Raw genomic sequence first — 17,629 nt, forward strand, 5'->3', positions numbered from 1 at the left:
ATGCACATTCTTTCTCTTTAATAGCTCCAACATGTACCTATATAAAATCATGATATTAGAATGTAACAATTATTGCCCAATTGATAAGAGTTTGGGTGCCACTTCAAAGAGAGATAACCAAATAGAGAAATCAAATGAATTAGGCTATATTTCAATGAAGTGCAAACGGATTCGTAAAATGCAATGGAACATTCTAATTGGTGCAAAAATCAATAAAAGAAAGTACTAACAAATATAGATTAGGGATAGAAATTGTTATAATTATGTATTTATCAGTAAGTCATCCCACTCATCATAATTTCTTTTACCACGCAACAAACCCCCAAGTGAATTTTCAGCTAAAGGAAGACCCTTACACCTTCTAATAATTTCACTACTGATTTCTTTTGGAATCGGATGAAGGGAAAATTAGGTGTAGGGATTTCTATCTAGAAGCTATGAGAGAATAAATCATTTAGCCTATGAAATCAAATAAAGGTGTAAACATTTTTCTCGCAAGTCTCAACCTAGGTCCCAATCTTTATAGGTTTATGAAAGTTTGCACCTTTGACACTAATATCACATATTAGAGAGAATGTAGAAAGTGAGGTTACCTTTGGAGCGTATCTTGAATCCCAAAATGGTATTCAAGTAGAGGGAGTTGTCCCTTAGTTGTTGATTCTCCACCTTGTTCTCCAATAGGCATAATATGATTATGCCTTCCCAAAGTATCTTCACAAAGGTAGAATGAGAATAAGAGAATAAGGAACGTCCAAGAGACGAAGAGGTGCTAGCTTTTCTTCTCTATGGTGGCCGGCCAAGGTAGTGATAGTGAGGGAGGTTTGATGTTTCCTCTCTTCCTCAATGGCTAACATGAAAACCCTAAGGAGGTGTTGTGCTATGACTATAATTATATAGAGACATATTGTCACACATGTGCCACTAAAGAGAACACATGTGTCGCACCCCCTCATCTCTTGGCCTTTTTGGGTAATCTTATAATGTGCCACCCTTTGCCTAAGTCTGTAAGGTCCATTTTTCTTTAATTTTTAAGTCATATAGAACCAAAACTAAAGTTTCATAACTTTATTTAATTCATTAAATTAATCTAATTCGTTTAATTGATTGAATGCCTTAACAAATTAAATCACTAACTTGTCTAACAAGCATTGGTCCTAGTCAGCCTTGTGTTGACCGCGTCAAGTCTCGGGTCAATGGTTAACCTTGACTTTGAATTTGACTTTGACCAAGCCGCAAAATCATTTATTCTCTTTTCAATTCTCGATCCATACCTTTTCAGTGTGCGATTTTATAAGTTCTAATTAGCGAGGCCGTGGGTAAGAATGATTACTTCTAAACCGAATGTGAATTGTATACCTTTATACAATTCTCCCTATTGGCGAAGGCTAATTATGATTAACCCTTCATGTTTTCATTGCAGCAAAGATGGACATTGGAAGAGGAACTGCCAGGCTTATCACTTTGTTGTTTAACTCTAACCAATTGTTTATACATTACTTGAGTTTGATAACAATGAACTATTGTAGCTCATGTTGCTACAGAGACTGGGAACAAGTAGGATGCTCAAGAAGGATGATTGTGCTAAGATTTGGATCATTTAGCATGTTTCCTTTGTTCACCTCATGGAGGTCTTAATAGTACTTATGAACTTATTTAGTATATTTGGTTATATATAAAGTACTTATTTACTATTTTCATTTTTTAGAAGATAGTCTTATAGTTTGTATGATAAAACCACTAGGTTGCTTATATATATGACTATTCGTATTATGATAATATGTTGTTTGACCTCTTTATGTTTTAGATAAATGTATGGTAGTTTTACTCATAAGTGTCAAACAAGTAATTCTAAGTTGTGATAATACAAATTAGTCCTCAGACCTAAGACATCACAGTTGTATTGTGGACGAGTCGTTTATCTTTGAGAACACTATATAGTCACATTAAAAGATATGACTTAAAGGTGCTTATGGGATATGCGGCAAGTTCACAGAGGCATGTGAATGTATAATAAGGAATTTCTACTCTTAGTAAAAAGGGAAAATACTCTAGAGATATGATTCGTTTAATCTTTGGCTAAAATATAGAATGAGAATTGAAACAAGAATGTTTGCAATCATATTCAAGTGAATCATATAACCTAGAAATGTTGCATTAGGGATTTGACACGAGTTAACCTTATCATAATAATGTGACATAAAGTATTGTTTTAGACAAGGACTGAATTGCATTGCAATCACAAACTGACTAGGTTCTCCAATGAATTCTATTTAGCTTGGGCAGCCATGACATACTGCTCAATGTCAACCATGGTTTGTGAAAGTCCTGTAAGGCATAATTACAATTAGCCTTCACTAATAGGGGAGAATTGTATGGAGAAATACAATTCATACTCGATTTAGAAGAAGTTAGACTTACCCACTGCCTCACTAATTAGAACTTATAAGATCGTATACCAAAAAGGATTGGAATAAGAATTAGACAAGAGAAAGGGATTTTGTTGCTTGGTCAAAGTCAAAGTCAAAGTCAAAGGTTAATCGTTGACCCAACGCTTGATACGGTCAAGAATGGTTGACTAGTACCAATACTTGTGAGACAAGTTAGTGACTTAATTAATTATGTCATTAAACAAATTAAACAAATTAGAATAGTTTAATTTAATCAATTAAAATTATTGATTATTAATTGAGTCCCATATGACTTAAGGAATAAAGAATTGGAACATAGGACTTTAGACACATGTGACACATTGAAGCATAAATGTGTAGGACCAAGAAGGCCCAAAATTAGGCCACCATAGGGAACATGCAATTTTTTATTTTATTTTAAAGAAAAGAGAAGGTAATCAACTAACATTGTCAAGCTTAAAACTTAAAACTACCATTTACCTCTTGAATACTTACAGACAGAAGTAACTCATCTATATATTTAAATTAAATGTTTCTAATTAGATGTGCTTGCTTTTGTTATGCGGAACCTGTCCTCAACTTTTCTTGTATCTGCGTTCACGAACTGAAAAATGAAAGAAATTTAGAGAACATCAAGGTCTGCCAAAGTGAATTGTACACATGAATAGTAAGATAAAGAAACTGATCTGAAGTTCAAGCAGAGCTGAGTGTTTCTGATGAACACGAACTCTAAGTATAATATGTATATGAAAAAATTCTCTCCACATATATGTTCTGTAGAACGAAACTCAAAGGTCACATACTGTCATACTGACCTCTAATTTCATCTCCTTCTTTGTGGCATATCCTCTGAGATAACCAAATTGAGAAATCCTCGATAAGCTCCAGGGATTATTTACCTGAACGATCAAAATCCAATTCCATGTCAAGAACAATGAAAGAACTACGGTTTTTCTGTTTCATTTTTGTCTGAAAAAAAGGGATGCAACATCTTAGGAGCTCACCAATCCTACTACTACTCTTACAGAAATTCGCTTAAGTACATGTATATACGTATATAGTTGTAGAGAGAGATACTTACACCAGTTGGAAACTTGTCCAAGGTAAAGCCAGCCATACCAATTACTGCATGCACTGGGGCACTGTAGTTGCTATGATCGTATGTGTCGATCCCATTTTTATCTTTAACAGGCAATCCCTTGCATTGACTCTTATAAACCGTGCAGGTTCGCTCATAGTTATGGACATGACCAAATAGGACCAAATCAACCTAGTTCAATTTTCCAAAGCAATGTTAGAAAGAAACAAGAAAGAACCAATTTGACACATAACGAATCCAAGAGCTTTTTTTTTTTGGAAGAGAAACTCTTCTATTTTCTCCATGTCGAAATAAGTAAAAGACACGGAGAAGATGAATAATGAAAAAAAAAACAGAAAAAACAATCAAACCAGATAGCTAGCGAGGGATGTTAATTACTTTGCTTTGAAGCAGTAATGGTTCCACTTCAAAAACAATTTTTGGATCAACATTGAGGAGTCCTTCTGCGGAGGTATACATGGGTCTATGCCTGCAACATTTGAAGAAGTCACAAGCATTTACTACAACATAAAAAGATGGGGTGGAAATCATGGGCTTATTGAATAGCTAGAATCTAATTGAAATTATTGTAATCTTGAACATAATAATCGGATTAACATAATTTAAACTGTAAATTGTGTATAATTTAACATAGTCCACTTCTTAATCACTGCAATGTAGAATGAAACAGAAGCACACAAACACACAGAAATAATGGTTACAACACTACAAAAACTTGAAGGTATTTCAGTTACACTTACCCCATAAAAATCAACCAAGGAGTTTTGGATCGATCAACAGAGGCCATGTCCCTTCTCATCCATTGATACTGTAAAGTGTATCCATTGCATAGAGTAACAAAGCGAAAAACATCAAATAAGCTGAGAATACCATATGCTAGATTGGATAAATATAAGGCACTACAGAAGTGCTTAATTATCTTTACCTGCTCAGAATTTTGGGACCAGTCATGCTCAGTGGATATCACCGTGATGTGAACACTTGCTTGTTCTATGGAATACCATGGCTTATCCTTTGCCGGGGTTGGCATCGGAAAGTAGGTCTCATAAGGAACACCAGATTCTCCACCTGAATCTGGGGTTATGTAAACTGATCCAGTGTCTATATAGTCCCTGAAAAATGCATGGTCAAGCATATTGTTGATGCATGCATAGATTTGGATAAACATCATTAGGGATGGAAAACACAATCACACACACGTACACGATTTTGAATGGTTCACCCATAATTAGGTTACATCCACTGTGGAGTTTCGAATATGTATTTGACTAGGAGAGAGCTTTTACATTGTACATTTGAGAGGCATAAAGCCTTAGTAAAAGAAGAGAGCCTTAGAGTGGGTGAGGCAAAGCCGGCCTTCTCTGCTTGCTGTTGCCTCTTGCTTATGTACGCCCTATACAAGTAGGCAAGTCATCATGACTTATGGGATTTAGGTATATGGCTCCCCTTGATTTGGGATTCTAGGCATGGAGGAGGTATGGAGAAGGCATGGGCCTTCCTTGATTGGTGGGATTTCATTGGTGGGGTTTAGGTGAGGTCAACTTGGTGTCAACATATGTTTTAAGGAAAATCTTCTGAAAGTTTCGTGTGTTATGTGGTTAGCCTGCTGGTTCATTTCTAGAGTTGATTCTTTATTCAAATGTATATGGTCTAGATTAAGCTTGACAACATAACATGTAAGATGTCTAGTAAGAGAACATTAATATGCATTGCCACTATAGTAGAAAAGAGCATACCTCTCATGGTTTCCAATAGCTGTCATGTAAGAAACTCGAGAGGCAACGGGACTTATTTGGTGTAGGAAAAAATCCCATTCAACTAAAAATCCAGTGGCGTAGCTAATGTCTCCAATGTGGAAGATAGAGTCTACATGCCCTGAATTTATTTCGTCAGCCATTGCCTGAATTACTGAGAGGGATCCTGGCTATTCATGCCACACAAGATTAAAAATCTCTTTAGCCTTTACTTTTCCTTCAAGGTGGGCATAAGTAAAATTGAAACTAATGCACTGTATATATATTGACAAAGTATTTAGGTGTGGATGAATGATGACCATATGGTTATTGCATTGCAGTACTAAATGTATCATATATACCTGAATGTAATGCTCCGTCGAACCATCACGAGGAGCCTTTCCCATGTCACCGAATGCGAGAAATTTGAGTTCATCGGATCCTCCTGCTGGGGGAGTCCGGAATTGGATTTCATTGCTCCAACCAACTGAATCACTGCAATTTATTTTCCATTCCCCCATACATAAGGTCACGTAAATTTGTGTTCAAGAATTGGTAAGAAAGATGAAAAGGTACTTTATAACTAATGCAAAAAATATATCTTGAGCACTTCCATCTTGCACCACATCTCATTGAAATTCTGGAATGGTTCGAAATCAAGCCTCAAATAGCCTCGGTGCCTTTTTCTTTTTTCAAATATTTGTTTTGTGGCGGAAATTAGATAGGGGGTTTATACATACCTTCCATATCTATAAGAGAAACTAGATAAAGGCTTAAGTCCTGTCATTACTGCTGTATGAATGAAGCCTGGGTCATGCCATCCAAAGTCCTTGGCTGGACTTGGTAGAGCTGAACCTACAATTTACAAAAGAGGTACCAAAAAAAAAAAAAAAAAACTAGAGATCAAGGAGACCTTCAACGTGAAAACCATATCATAGGGTAATAAGCTAGTGTAACTTTTAGAATTTGTATTTTGCAAGATCACATTGTTGATCACATCTTTTACAGAGGTCTCGAGATATAAGAGATATGGTCAATTAACACGGTTATTAAATATGATACATGTAACGAGAAATGTATATATGGATAGAGGATGTTGAGGAACTGACTTTGCATGTCATCTTGTGAAAATGTAGTAACTTGTGACGTCTGTTTTTTTCCGTCACCATATTGTACTTGCTGAGGTTTCTGATCACCACTGACCCATGTTAATCGTATCTGCACCCATAATTCATGTTTCATTGTGTTAGAACTATGATCTCACAAGTTGATAGAACCATCTCGGAGATCTTTTTTTATGGGAAAAATATACGAAAACAGACATTTTAATCAACTTGCTTTAATTTTTTTAATTAAATTAAGCTGTTCTTAAAGCTCAAAACCACTTTGCAGCCTTCATAAGTGCCTTCACACTAAACTTTATTAGTTCAAGACGAGAATCACATAAGGGGGAAGATTTTATTTTTCAATTTTCCATATTGTGTTGCGAGACTGTGAATATACGTAAATTATTGCTATGTTAAGAATTAATAGTGAAAATAATATAGAGTGTTACCGATGTTCCCGTCGAATCTATGCTCGATAGATGTCCATATAATGGCTTATTTGGAGTGGCAAATCTCACAGGGCTTGACCTCTTCAAAATGCAAGGTGCCTCGAATCCACCAGAAAACAACACAAATTCAATGTCCGTTCTGATGTTAATAACATGAAATGATAATGCACCACCACAAGTGGACACCAAGCATTGACCATTCCGATACTGTTTGCATTCCTTCTTCTTGCAACTCAGATAGTCAGGATCATTGCTCATGTATGCTGCCTGCTTTCAAAAAATGTCAACGTACTACATATTACATATTACAGGTCAGTCTGTTTTGTTATTCTTCTTATCAATGTGAGATAGAGGGACTCAAAACCTCCTCCGACCTTATAGAAAAAAATCACTAAATTAAGAGTTAGTTGATTCTTGTTTTAATTATATTGATCGTTCACCTACTTTCTAATCAGGTGATTTAGGGCTCGTTTGAGAATCACTTTAAAGTGGTTGAAAGTGATTTTATGGAGAAGTGCACATACAGTGGTTGAGCCAGGATTTCACATTAGAGGGGGCCCTTCATAAAATTTTAAAAAATAATTTGAATAGGAGTGTTAAAGTGCTAACAGCTTAATCTACTTCATAATATCATTTGATATAAATTAATAATATATACATTCGTTACAATCATAATTGTAATGAATTTATTTATTTATTTTTAGAAACATGAATTTCATATTTTAAATTTGTCTACACTATTAAAGACTGAACTTATAATAATTTATATTTCAACATAGAGAAGAATACAAAAAAAGTTCATAAATCCCAACACTAAGCTACCCAACTCAATGAACTCATACATGAAAAAAGGACGGAAATAAAAAATTTACAAAGCTTAAGTTAAAAAAAAGATAAAAAGAAAGAAATGTTGTAAATTTAGGAGTTTTTAGTGCAAATATCATAAATAAACCTAAAAAATATAAGAGAGATAAGTAGGTAAGAGATCAAGAAGTTTTATGGTTAATTTATAGACAATGAGAACCTAATATATTGTTTATTTGAGAATAAATGTCCTAAAACTAATCTAATGTATAGTATATATACATATAATTGGAAAAAAATGGAGTGGGGGCCTGGGATCACACTGGTCCCTTAATGGCTCTGCCATTGTGCACATAGCAGGTGCTTCTCCATAGAATCGTTTAAAAACACATATTAAAAAGCATGAGAGGTACTTCTTCTTATACCTGATTTTGGCTCTCCCAAAATCACTTCCAAACTAAAGAGACAATTATACTAAAAAGGACAACAATATCTAACTATGGTGAAATCTAAACATACGTATATATTTTTGTTAAAGCCAAGTACTTAGGGTTTAAGGTTTAGAGTTTAGTATATGGATGAGGAATAGGAAAACACAATCCAAACAGTTGTATTGAAAATGAACATTGGAATATTATAATATTTGTTTTTTTTTTTTGTTACTCGAATACATAACTTTTATCCAACTAAGTCATGCTCATCCACATGTGGTTCATTATTATTATCCGCCCAACAAGATATACGGCAAATTGTATGTCCGTTAAAATCAAACGGAATAAACCGTTAGGCCGATAGGATTATGCTTTTGTCAAACGTCAAAGCAAGTGTATCGTTGCTTTGTACGTAAATGTTTATGGTTTTCTTAACGCCACATTGTTAGCAACGTCGTGCATTAAAGACAACATGGGCTGCCCCATGCCCAGCCACTTTTTCCACCTATGTGGCCCTTAAATTTTTTATTTTTGATATATTTTTTTTTCTCTTTAGCTTTTATTCATTACAATTTAATAATTTCTGTTACTACCGAAGATCAATTCTTTTGGGACCTAACTATTAATTAGGACTACACTCTTGGAACCTAACATAAATCAATACTGTTACATGAGTATGATCACTGGTATAACTCGTCCATTCGTAGAATCTAGAACCCTTTTTTCATGCCGAGTTTTTCGCTAATACGGGTTTCGCATGCAAAAAATAATTGAAAACAAAAAAGTTGGGTAGAAAAGCTGACAATGAACTTTAAAAACGAATCCAATATCGCCATACAAAGAGGAGAGTGAGTGGTGTGTATCATTCGGGTACCAATTTAACATAATTTGGCATCGATATCTACCAAATCAAAGCTGATATTCACTTTCATTCATTACCGTATATTTAATTTTTCTGTTTTTTTTTCTTCTTTATATAATAAAACAAGGACCAACAAAGAGAAAAAATGATATATATGAGTAATATGAAAACGATAATGTTGTTTACCTTAACAGGATAATGGCAGAGAAGAGGAAGTTTACTGAGATCGCCAGTCTGTGCATAGAGAATCTCATTTAAAGGACAGCTTGAGACACTGCATATCATGGAATAGCCAAAAATATATAACAAATTGAAATAATATGAAGAAAAAAAAAAGCATGAATAAATTCGTAGATAATTAACGTATACAATTATATATATAGAATTCATACTCAGAATGAGAAGGTGAAATCATGGCGACCCAATCGTCTTTGGAAGGATTGAGGACACCACTAACATTGACACTCAAGAACTCTTCATCTCCAAGGCCAGAAGTAGTTGAGTTAATACTAATTTGCAGATAAGGGCTCGGATGAGGACACTCAGCCAGAAATCTTCTATTCACAACCCTAAACTCAGATATTGCTGTGTAGTTGAGGTGTTGAACTTTGGAGTTGAAAACTAAAGGGTGCAAGGATGACGACGACGAAAAAGAAGCAAATGAAGAACCCAGAAAAAAGATGAACACAAGGAATGACAAGTTGAGAACAACAGAATAAGTGCTTGAGGATCCCATTTGAAAATCAAAGTGGAATTTTGTGATTATTTTCTAAGGCAAAGAAACAAGGTTTATATATAAAGAGATGGTTCTTCTTCTTGCCTTGGTGGTCATGGCGCTGTCCTTCTGATTTTCTTCCTTATTTATTGGTTTCCCATTTGAGTACGCATGAGTTCAATTTGGAAACTTGGCTTCATATCAGAATTTAGGGTTTGACAAGAACGTGGCTTTTTGTTTCCATTGTAGATATCTTTTGAACAGAGATAGACAGGTCATAGGTGTGTACATGGGCGAACATTACGTTTTAAAACTGTTGTTTCTTCACGCAACGTTGTTTGGTTATGTTGATACCACGCAGGTGCGGCTGGGCCGGTAACAACCAATTGCGGCTTTAATTTTGTTTGTTTTTTGGTTGGTCTCTCTTTTTTGTGCGAAGGCACAACGGTATTTTCAATCTACCCATATTATACATGTGCATATTTATTAGAGGTGGAATTTGGACCCCAAAAACCCACTACTTGACACAGTCGGTTTTGTCTAGGGGTGGGCATAGGTTGGGTTGGGTTGATTTTGGTCCCAACCCGATATATAGCGGTTTATGATTTTTTAAACTCAGACTCACACATTATTAGGCCAACTCAACCCAACTCGACCCTCTAATGATCTGATTGGACGATTCAATCGAGTTGACTCGAAATTGTGGTTATTTTTTAGACCAAACCAAGGTGGTGTTGTAAAAACGATATTGGAGATCTGAACTGAAACCATCAATAACCACAACCAATATATATATATAGGGGGCAGATCCGTGGCACCACAAATTTGACACAAGTTTTGACACAATTTTATAACCATTAGATTAGGCTACAATGAATGGTTAAGATTAAACAAACTGATTCTTTTTCTTTAAATAATTATTTGTTGAAATTAATTTTAATTAACTTACTATAATATTTTATCTCTCTTCATTTATGTTTTCCCAACTTCCTAAAAGCATTAACATTTTCTCTCACGTCATCTTCTTCTTCATGCGTTTACTTCTGTTTTTTTTATTCTTCTTCCAGTTCTTCTTTCTGCCTTTGACAGTTTCTATCATTAACAGCACTAAACAAGTAGCTCTTCTCCCTCCCATATTTCACATGTTAGCCATTAATTTTTTACCCCTAAGATTTCAATCAATCTAATAAATAAATGGTATAATCTAATTCTCTGAGTATGAATTTCTTTTTTCTGATCCTGTCTTTTTATCGTTTGGGGTTTGGTTCAACTACTGTCTTTCTCTATCTTGCAGCAAAATTTGGAGAGGTTTATCTTGCAGTCTTGTATGTTGGTTCTTTTGTTAATTTCTTGAGCTTTGAGTCTCTAAATCCTTGGATTACTTTCTATTTAAATTTCTTTTTCCTCTTACATTTGTGGATTTCTTAATGTCTTTTACCATGAGAAGTTCAAGTTCATTCTCAAACAGTTTAGCATCTAACTGCAGCAAAAAGTATCCATAGCTTCTTAGCACAATTAACATTAAGATTTTCAAACAATCTCTAGAATATTTAGCGAAAATTGCATGAAGTGTTGGAGTGGAAAAATCTGGAATAGATCCTTGCGTGTTTGGAGATCAACTCAGAACTTTGTTTCCAGATAAAGGAAAAAAATTTAAATCAGAAAAAAGTTCAAACTCAAAACGTGAGAATAAATGAGATTGGAGGAGATGGAGAGATTATAGCCTACATTTATGTTACCTTGAAAAGTGGTGAGTTTAATATTTTATTTTATTTGTTATGTTATCAAAATAAAATAAAAATAATAATAAAATCACATTTAATCTTAGACCTTGAAAGTGCTTGCATCTAAAGGCTATAAAATTGTGTCAAAACTTGTGTCAAATTTGTGGTGCCACGGATCCGCCCCCTATATATATATATATGTATGTATGTATGTATACAATCCCCTTTTATTGAGGGATCTCTCAAATAATTTTATTTGAGAGACACACTTTAGGCTCCCCTATGATTTTTTTTTTTTCCAACGATCCAAACCATCTATTTTTTAAGTCTACATACATAGATCATCTTTGCAAAAAATTAGATAAATCGGAAACCGTTTTGACATCCAATTGTATCCTACAAAATCAATCAATATGGTGCTTTAAGAAAATACTAAAATTTCAATTACTCAATTCAGTGGTCAAATGATATCGGATTCAAGTGATTTTTTGTAGAGATGATCTTTAGATGAATATCTACAAAATAAACTATTTGGATTAGTGAAATAAAATGCGGAGTAGGCCCTATAAAGATGCCCCTCGGATAAGTTTATTTAAGGGATCCCTCAATGGAAGCTCTCTGTATATATATATATATATATATATATATTTTATATAGAGCTCCCCTTAGGCTGCCCTACAATTTTTTTTTCAATGATCCAAACCGTCTAGTTTTCAAGTCTTCATTCATATTCCTTGCAAAAACTCAGAAAAATTAAAAATCATTAAGGCATCTAATTGCAAGCAACAAAATAGATGAATGCTTCAAGAAAAACTAAAATAACAATCCTCTAATTAACTGGTCAAATGGTTTCAGATTCAAGTGATTTTTTGAGAGATGATCTTTGATGGAGTATCTAAAACTTAGACGGTTTGGATCATTGAGAAACAATGTGTAATTGGGCCCTACAAGGGTGTCCCTCAAATAAGTTTATTTCAGGGATCCCTTAATAGAAGCTCTCTCTCTCTCTATATATATAATAATTATATGGGCTATTCACCTTACAAAAAAAAAAACATAAAATACATGTACTGGTTGTTAGTGGTATGCCCTTAAAGCTAACTAAATACATGATAATTAATGTTAAGGACATCTTTTGTAATAACTTATTAAGTTATTTATCGGCACCAGTTGTTTTCAACCATGATATTTTATCTATTATCATAACAGTAAAACAACTATAGTCCTAGGAATATATAAGTGAACATGAGAATTATGTAATGAGATTGCATACATCGAGACTTATCATGATCCCTAATCCTAAATATGTTTATGGTCATAGGAGTATTAATTGGGTGTTGATATTTTGCCAAGACCAGTATACACAGTTGCGTCTCTATATGTAGAGAATGACGAGGTCTCAAGTCATTTAGTGTGGCGACACCAAAATATGTGCGTAGGTGCTTGCAAGAGAATAAGTACACTGAACGTGATCAAATACATGAGTTCTAGAATGAAAGTCTTAACTCACGTGTCAAACTAGAACTCATAGATTGCAATGGTGCAAACTAATTATTTGACCTGAGACATTATAGATGTCTTGTGGCTATGTTGTTTGTCTTTGAGGGCACTATACATTTGTATTGTAAAACACAGTACCTAAATGTAAGTCACAAATCATAATTAAAAATGTTAATTGTGAAGTTAGTTTGACAGTTGGACTCAATTTGGGCTTTAAAGGTATTTTGGGTCAAAGAGCAAAATATCCCAATGACCCATTAGGTCTAGGAATATGTGTTGTATGACAATAAAAGTTAAATGAGCCCAAGAGGAGTCCAAACACCACCTTGGCTGAAATTCTCTATTGGGAATACTCTTCATCTTATGTGTTGGCTTTATAAGCCATACTTAGGCTATTCTCAAGTTAGGGTTTGAGCCTCCTAAGAAATTGGGTTGTGGTGTTGAAAAGAAGGAGAAATCTTATCCTTCAGCTTAGCTAAAATCGGTCCACCAAGAGGGAGTCTATCACCGCTATCATGTGGTTGATATCTTCTTCATCTCTCTTTGCATTTGGTGTGGTAAAATATAGGGCATCTCCTTTTGGTGCCTTTATTGAAGAATCTCTACAAGTTCAAGGAAGAAAGAAGGCCTTGCACAAGGTGTTCAAACTTGGTTTAACCAAGATGAGCTTCAAGGGTATTTTCTCATCCTTCTTCCCGTTTAGTTTTGTGTATAAAGAGATTAGGCCTCAAAGATACATGGGTAAAATTTGAATAAACTTAGCCCAACAAGTTTTAAGTAAGTTACTTCTGCTTTTGAATATATGATTCATATGTTTTATGGCTAAAATTCAATTGAAAGTTTTAAGATACATGTTTCTTTCATTGGAACCACAACATTTACATGCCAAGATTTTATGCATTAAATAATTTCCCAATTACAACCAAAACAACTCCTTTTTAACAACAAACTACATATTTTGGTCACCAAGACAACAAATACATGGTTTAAACTACTTTTCTAAGCAGCTCATTTTTTTTAACCAAATTGAAAACCACATTCACAACAATCAAAATACAGATGATCAACAACATGTCTTTTATTCATTTTAGCATATTCACAATATATGCAACTTGTAGCTACGTAGATTTAAACTAACGAGTCATTTGATTGATTGTCTTCCCTCCATTACGAGTGTGTCTTGCTATGGTATCTTCCCTCACTTGTGTGTTGTTCCCTCCTCTAAACCTCTTAATGTCAACATCATCGCACCATACAAAACTTTTGCATTCAACACCTTCCTGCACGATACAAACACTTCGCATAACCACATCATCAATATCAGCTTATATATACTTCAAAACCAAACCTTACATAAGCTACCTATTGTGTGTAGTTGAGCTCATGCCCGTATATTTCTTGTACTTAACAATTGTTAGTGGATTGTTACTCTTTCTCGCTTACGCCCCTAGTTGTTCCCTTGATGGTTTTGTGGGTTAACAAATACTTTGTGTTATTTACATTATTGCATTGGCTTTTACCTTTTGAAAGATATTTAGATTTTTATATGAAAGAATGCTTTTTATGAAGCTTTTACAGAGAGTAATGTTTGGACAGAATACAAGAATGGCCCGACTTGCTTTTTCCTTATGGTAAGGGCTGTAATTTATACACAAAAAATAGAAAGACCTAGAAACCCTAGGGTATATAACAAAGGTATATACAAGGCATATTCGCTACAGCTGTCTCTTGGCTGTACATGGTGACTCAGCGTCAATAGGTAAAATAGAGCCGTTAGGTTTTTTTTATCCAGAAGGTGATTCAGTTGCCCTTGCATTTCCTTGGGTTTGTTGAGAGGTTGTAGAGGTGGCCAAGGTGTTTTGATGTTGTGCATTATTACCGCCCCTCAAGCTAATGCCAGGTACTGAAGCAATTAGCTTGGAATTGAGTAGTTTAAACCGAGCTTTGGGAAGACTTTTGGTGAAGATGTCTGCCAATTGGACATTGGTGGAAACATGTCGAATGGAGATGGCTCTACTAGTGACCGACTCTCGAATGTAGTGGTAGTCAACTTCGATATGTTTGGTTCGTGCATGAAATATTGGAATGGCAGACAAGGCTAAGGCACTGATATTGTCACACAAAAGCAGAGGTGGTTGATGAAGAAATAAGTGCAGATTCTTGAGCAAGGAGCATATCCAAGTGATTTCGGCAGCTGTTTGAGCGAGGGCTCGGTACTCTGATTCTGTAGAGGAGCGGGCAACAGTGCTTTGTTTCTTTGCACACCAAGAAATGAGGTTTGAGCCAAAGAAGACACAAAAGCCTGTTGTGGAGCGGCGATCAAGTGAGCAACCTGCCCAATTTGCATCAAAAAATGCAGTGAGAAGCAAGTGTCCTTTGGTGAGTTTGAGGCCATTGTCTGGGGTGCCTTTAAGGTATCGCAAGGTGCGCTTAACGGTAGTGAAATGTTGAGTTGTGGGCTGATGCATGTGTTGACATGTTTGATTGACGGCAAGTGCAATATTAGGCCGTGTCCACGTAAGGTATTGTAGTGCTTTGACAAGAGAATGATAAGTTGTAGGATCTGGCATTAAAGAATTAGTGGTGGTTTCATGTTTAGTAGTGGAGGATGGAGTGGAGCATGGTTTGGCATCAAGCATGTGAGCTTTGGCCAAGAGGCCATGAAGATATTTGGATTGGGAAAGAAAAATGGAATCAGTGGTGCGTTGAACTTGTATGCCAAGAAAGTAATGAATGGGACCGAGATTTTTCATGGAAAATTGAGAACTGAGTTGATGAATGAGAGATTGACAGTAAGAAAGAGAATTTCCAGTGATTAGAATATCGTCTACATAGACTAAGATGAAAGTAAGAGTTGTGTCTGTCTTAATGAATAAAGAAGGGTCGGCAGAGGAAGAAACAAAGCCAATACCAAGGAGGGAGTGATAAAGCTCTTCATACCAGGAGCGTGGGGCTTGTTTCAGGCCATACAATGACTTGTGGAGTCGACAAACATGAGTGGGATGCAAGGGATCGATGAAGCCAAGGGGCTGTTGCATGTACACTTCTTCATGAAGGGTTCCATGGAGAAAAGCATTTGACACATCAAGTTGGATGATGCTCTAGTCGAATTGAACAGCTAAGGAAAGGATAAGGCGAATTGTTGTGGGTTTAGCCACAGGGCTAAAAGTTTATGTGAAGTCCAAGCCTGCTTGTTGATGAAAGCCTTTAGCTACAAGGTGTGCTTTGTACCTGTCCAAAGAACCGTCAGCATTATATTTAACACGATATACCCATTTACATCCAATCACATTATATGAGGGATGATGGGGGACCAAAGACCAAGTGTTAGTGGTTTTGAGGGCTTGAAATTCTTCATTCATGGCTTGTGTCCAATGAGGTGATTTTGCTGCTTGAGAATATGTGGTTGGGGTGACGGGAGAGTAAGTAGAGATTAAAGCACCTGAAAATGGATGGCGAGTGGTGGAGAGAGCAGATTGTGCATTACGAGTCTTAGACCGGGTTTGCATAGGATGTATGTTTTGAGGCTGTTTTGGCTGTGGAGGAGAAGAGAGAGGAATTGAGAGAAAATGAGCTATTGATGGTGCAGACAAGGGTGGTGTTGGTGCATGGGTTAAGGAAGGTGAAGAGGAAGTGGTGTGAGAGGATTGGGTAACGGAATTAGGAAAAGTAGGATTTGGGGAGAGAGATGAGGTTGGGAGAGGTACTGTAGGTGATGGGGGCAGTGGTAAGAAGGTTGGTAAGGGAGTAGAGGGAGGTGGGGTAGTAGAGACTGTAGGGATTGAGTGTTTGAATGGAAAGGTGGTTTCATCAAATGTCACATGGGGAATAATGTACACTCTACCTGTTTTGGGATCAAGGCATCTGTATCCCTTATGTTGAAGACCGTAACCTATAAACACACAAGGAATGCTTCGAAAAGCAAGCTTATGTTTAGAGTATGGCCTTAACCAAGGGTAGCATGTGCAGCCATAGGCTCGCATAAACATGTAATCTGGTTTGCAATTAAATAATTTTTGTAGGGGTGACAACAATTGAAGGACAGTTGAAGGTATCCTATTGATTAGGTATACCGTTGTTTGTGCTACTTCAACCCAAAAATGCAAAGGGAGGTGTGATTGGGAAAATAATGTGCGTGTGAGGTCAAGTATGTGTCTATGTTTTCTCTCTGCCAGGCCATTTTGCTCAGGAGTATAAGGACAAGAGAATTGTTGGGTGATACCATGTGCTTGAAGAAACTGTTGGAATTTAGTGCTGCAGTATTCTCCACCATTATCACATCTTAAAGATTTTATCTTTAAATCAAAGAGATTTTCAACTTGTTGTTTAAAGGTGTGAAAGGCTTGAAATGCTTCAAATTTGGAATGCAAAGGAAAAATCCAACAAAAACGAGACCAATCATCAATAAAGGAAATGTAATATTGATATCCAGAGACAGAAGTTTTGGAGAAGGTCCCCATACATCTGAGTGAATGAGTTGTAAAGGAGCAGTAGAATTACAAGTAGAATGAGAAAAAGAAAGTTTAGTGCTTTTGCCTAATTGACAATCAGAACATAAAGAGAGATGCTTGTTGGTGCCAGTTGCTTGAAGGTTGGAGGAAGAGATGACTTGTTGGAGAACACGATTGGAAGGGGTGGCCAAGCCGCTGATGCCAAAGTGTGTAGGAAGCTGAGGAGATGAAACAAGCTTGAGGAGGTCGTTGCGATCTGAAATGGATGGGGTATAGGCTTCCCTCAGTAGGGCCTTGAAACAGGATTTTCCCGGTAGTATTGTCCTTGATAATACATGTTTGTGCCT

General features: G+C 35.9%; 1 protein-coding gene across 1 annotated transcript; it reads right to left on the reverse strand.

The window, feature by feature from the left end:
• Positions 1-2,767: 2,767 nt before the first annotated feature.
• LOC110752486 (putative inactive purple acid phosphatase 27) lies at positions 2,768-9,888 on the reverse strand. The gene is made up of 13 exons (XM_021953150.2): positions 9,285-9,888; positions 9,079-9,166; positions 6,796-7,062; positions 6,350-6,458; positions 5,981-6,095; positions 5,603-5,735; positions 5,244-5,431; positions 4,433-4,619; positions 4,248-4,315; positions 3,886-3,976; positions 3,490-3,678; positions 3,224-3,307; positions 2,768-3,012 (listed from the first exon to the last, which is right to left on the reverse strand). The coding sequence occupies exons 1-13, from the start codon at positions 9,626-9,628 to the stop codon at positions 2,944-2,946; spliced, it is 1,932 nt and encodes a 643-aa protein (XP_021808842.2). The 5' UTR covers positions 9,629-9,888; the 3' UTR covers positions 2,768-2,943.
• Between the last annotated feature and the right edge of the window lie 7,741 nt (positions 9,889-17,629).

Source organism: Prunus avium, chromosome 2 (assembly GCF_965620075.1).
Source record: "Prunus avium chromosome 2, drPruAviu1.hap1.1, whole genome shotgun sequence".
NCBI classification, from domain to species: domain Eukaryota; kingdom Viridiplantae; phylum Streptophyta; class Magnoliopsida; order Rosales; family Rosaceae; genus Prunus; species Prunus avium.

Coding starts and splice junctions, on each gene's coding strand:
- LOC110752486 (XM_021953150.2), bottom strand. CDS start 9,628: ATGGGATCCTCAAGCACTTATTCTGTTGTTCTCAACTTGTCATTCCTT. Junction 6,459..6,795: donor TAGATTCGACGGGAACATCG/GTAACACTCTAT, acceptor TTATGGGTGCAG/ATACGATTAACATGGGTCAG. Junction 3,977..4,247: donor CCTTGGTTGATTTTTATGGG/GTAAGTGTAACT, acceptor CAAATGTTGCAG/GCATAGACCCATGTATACCT.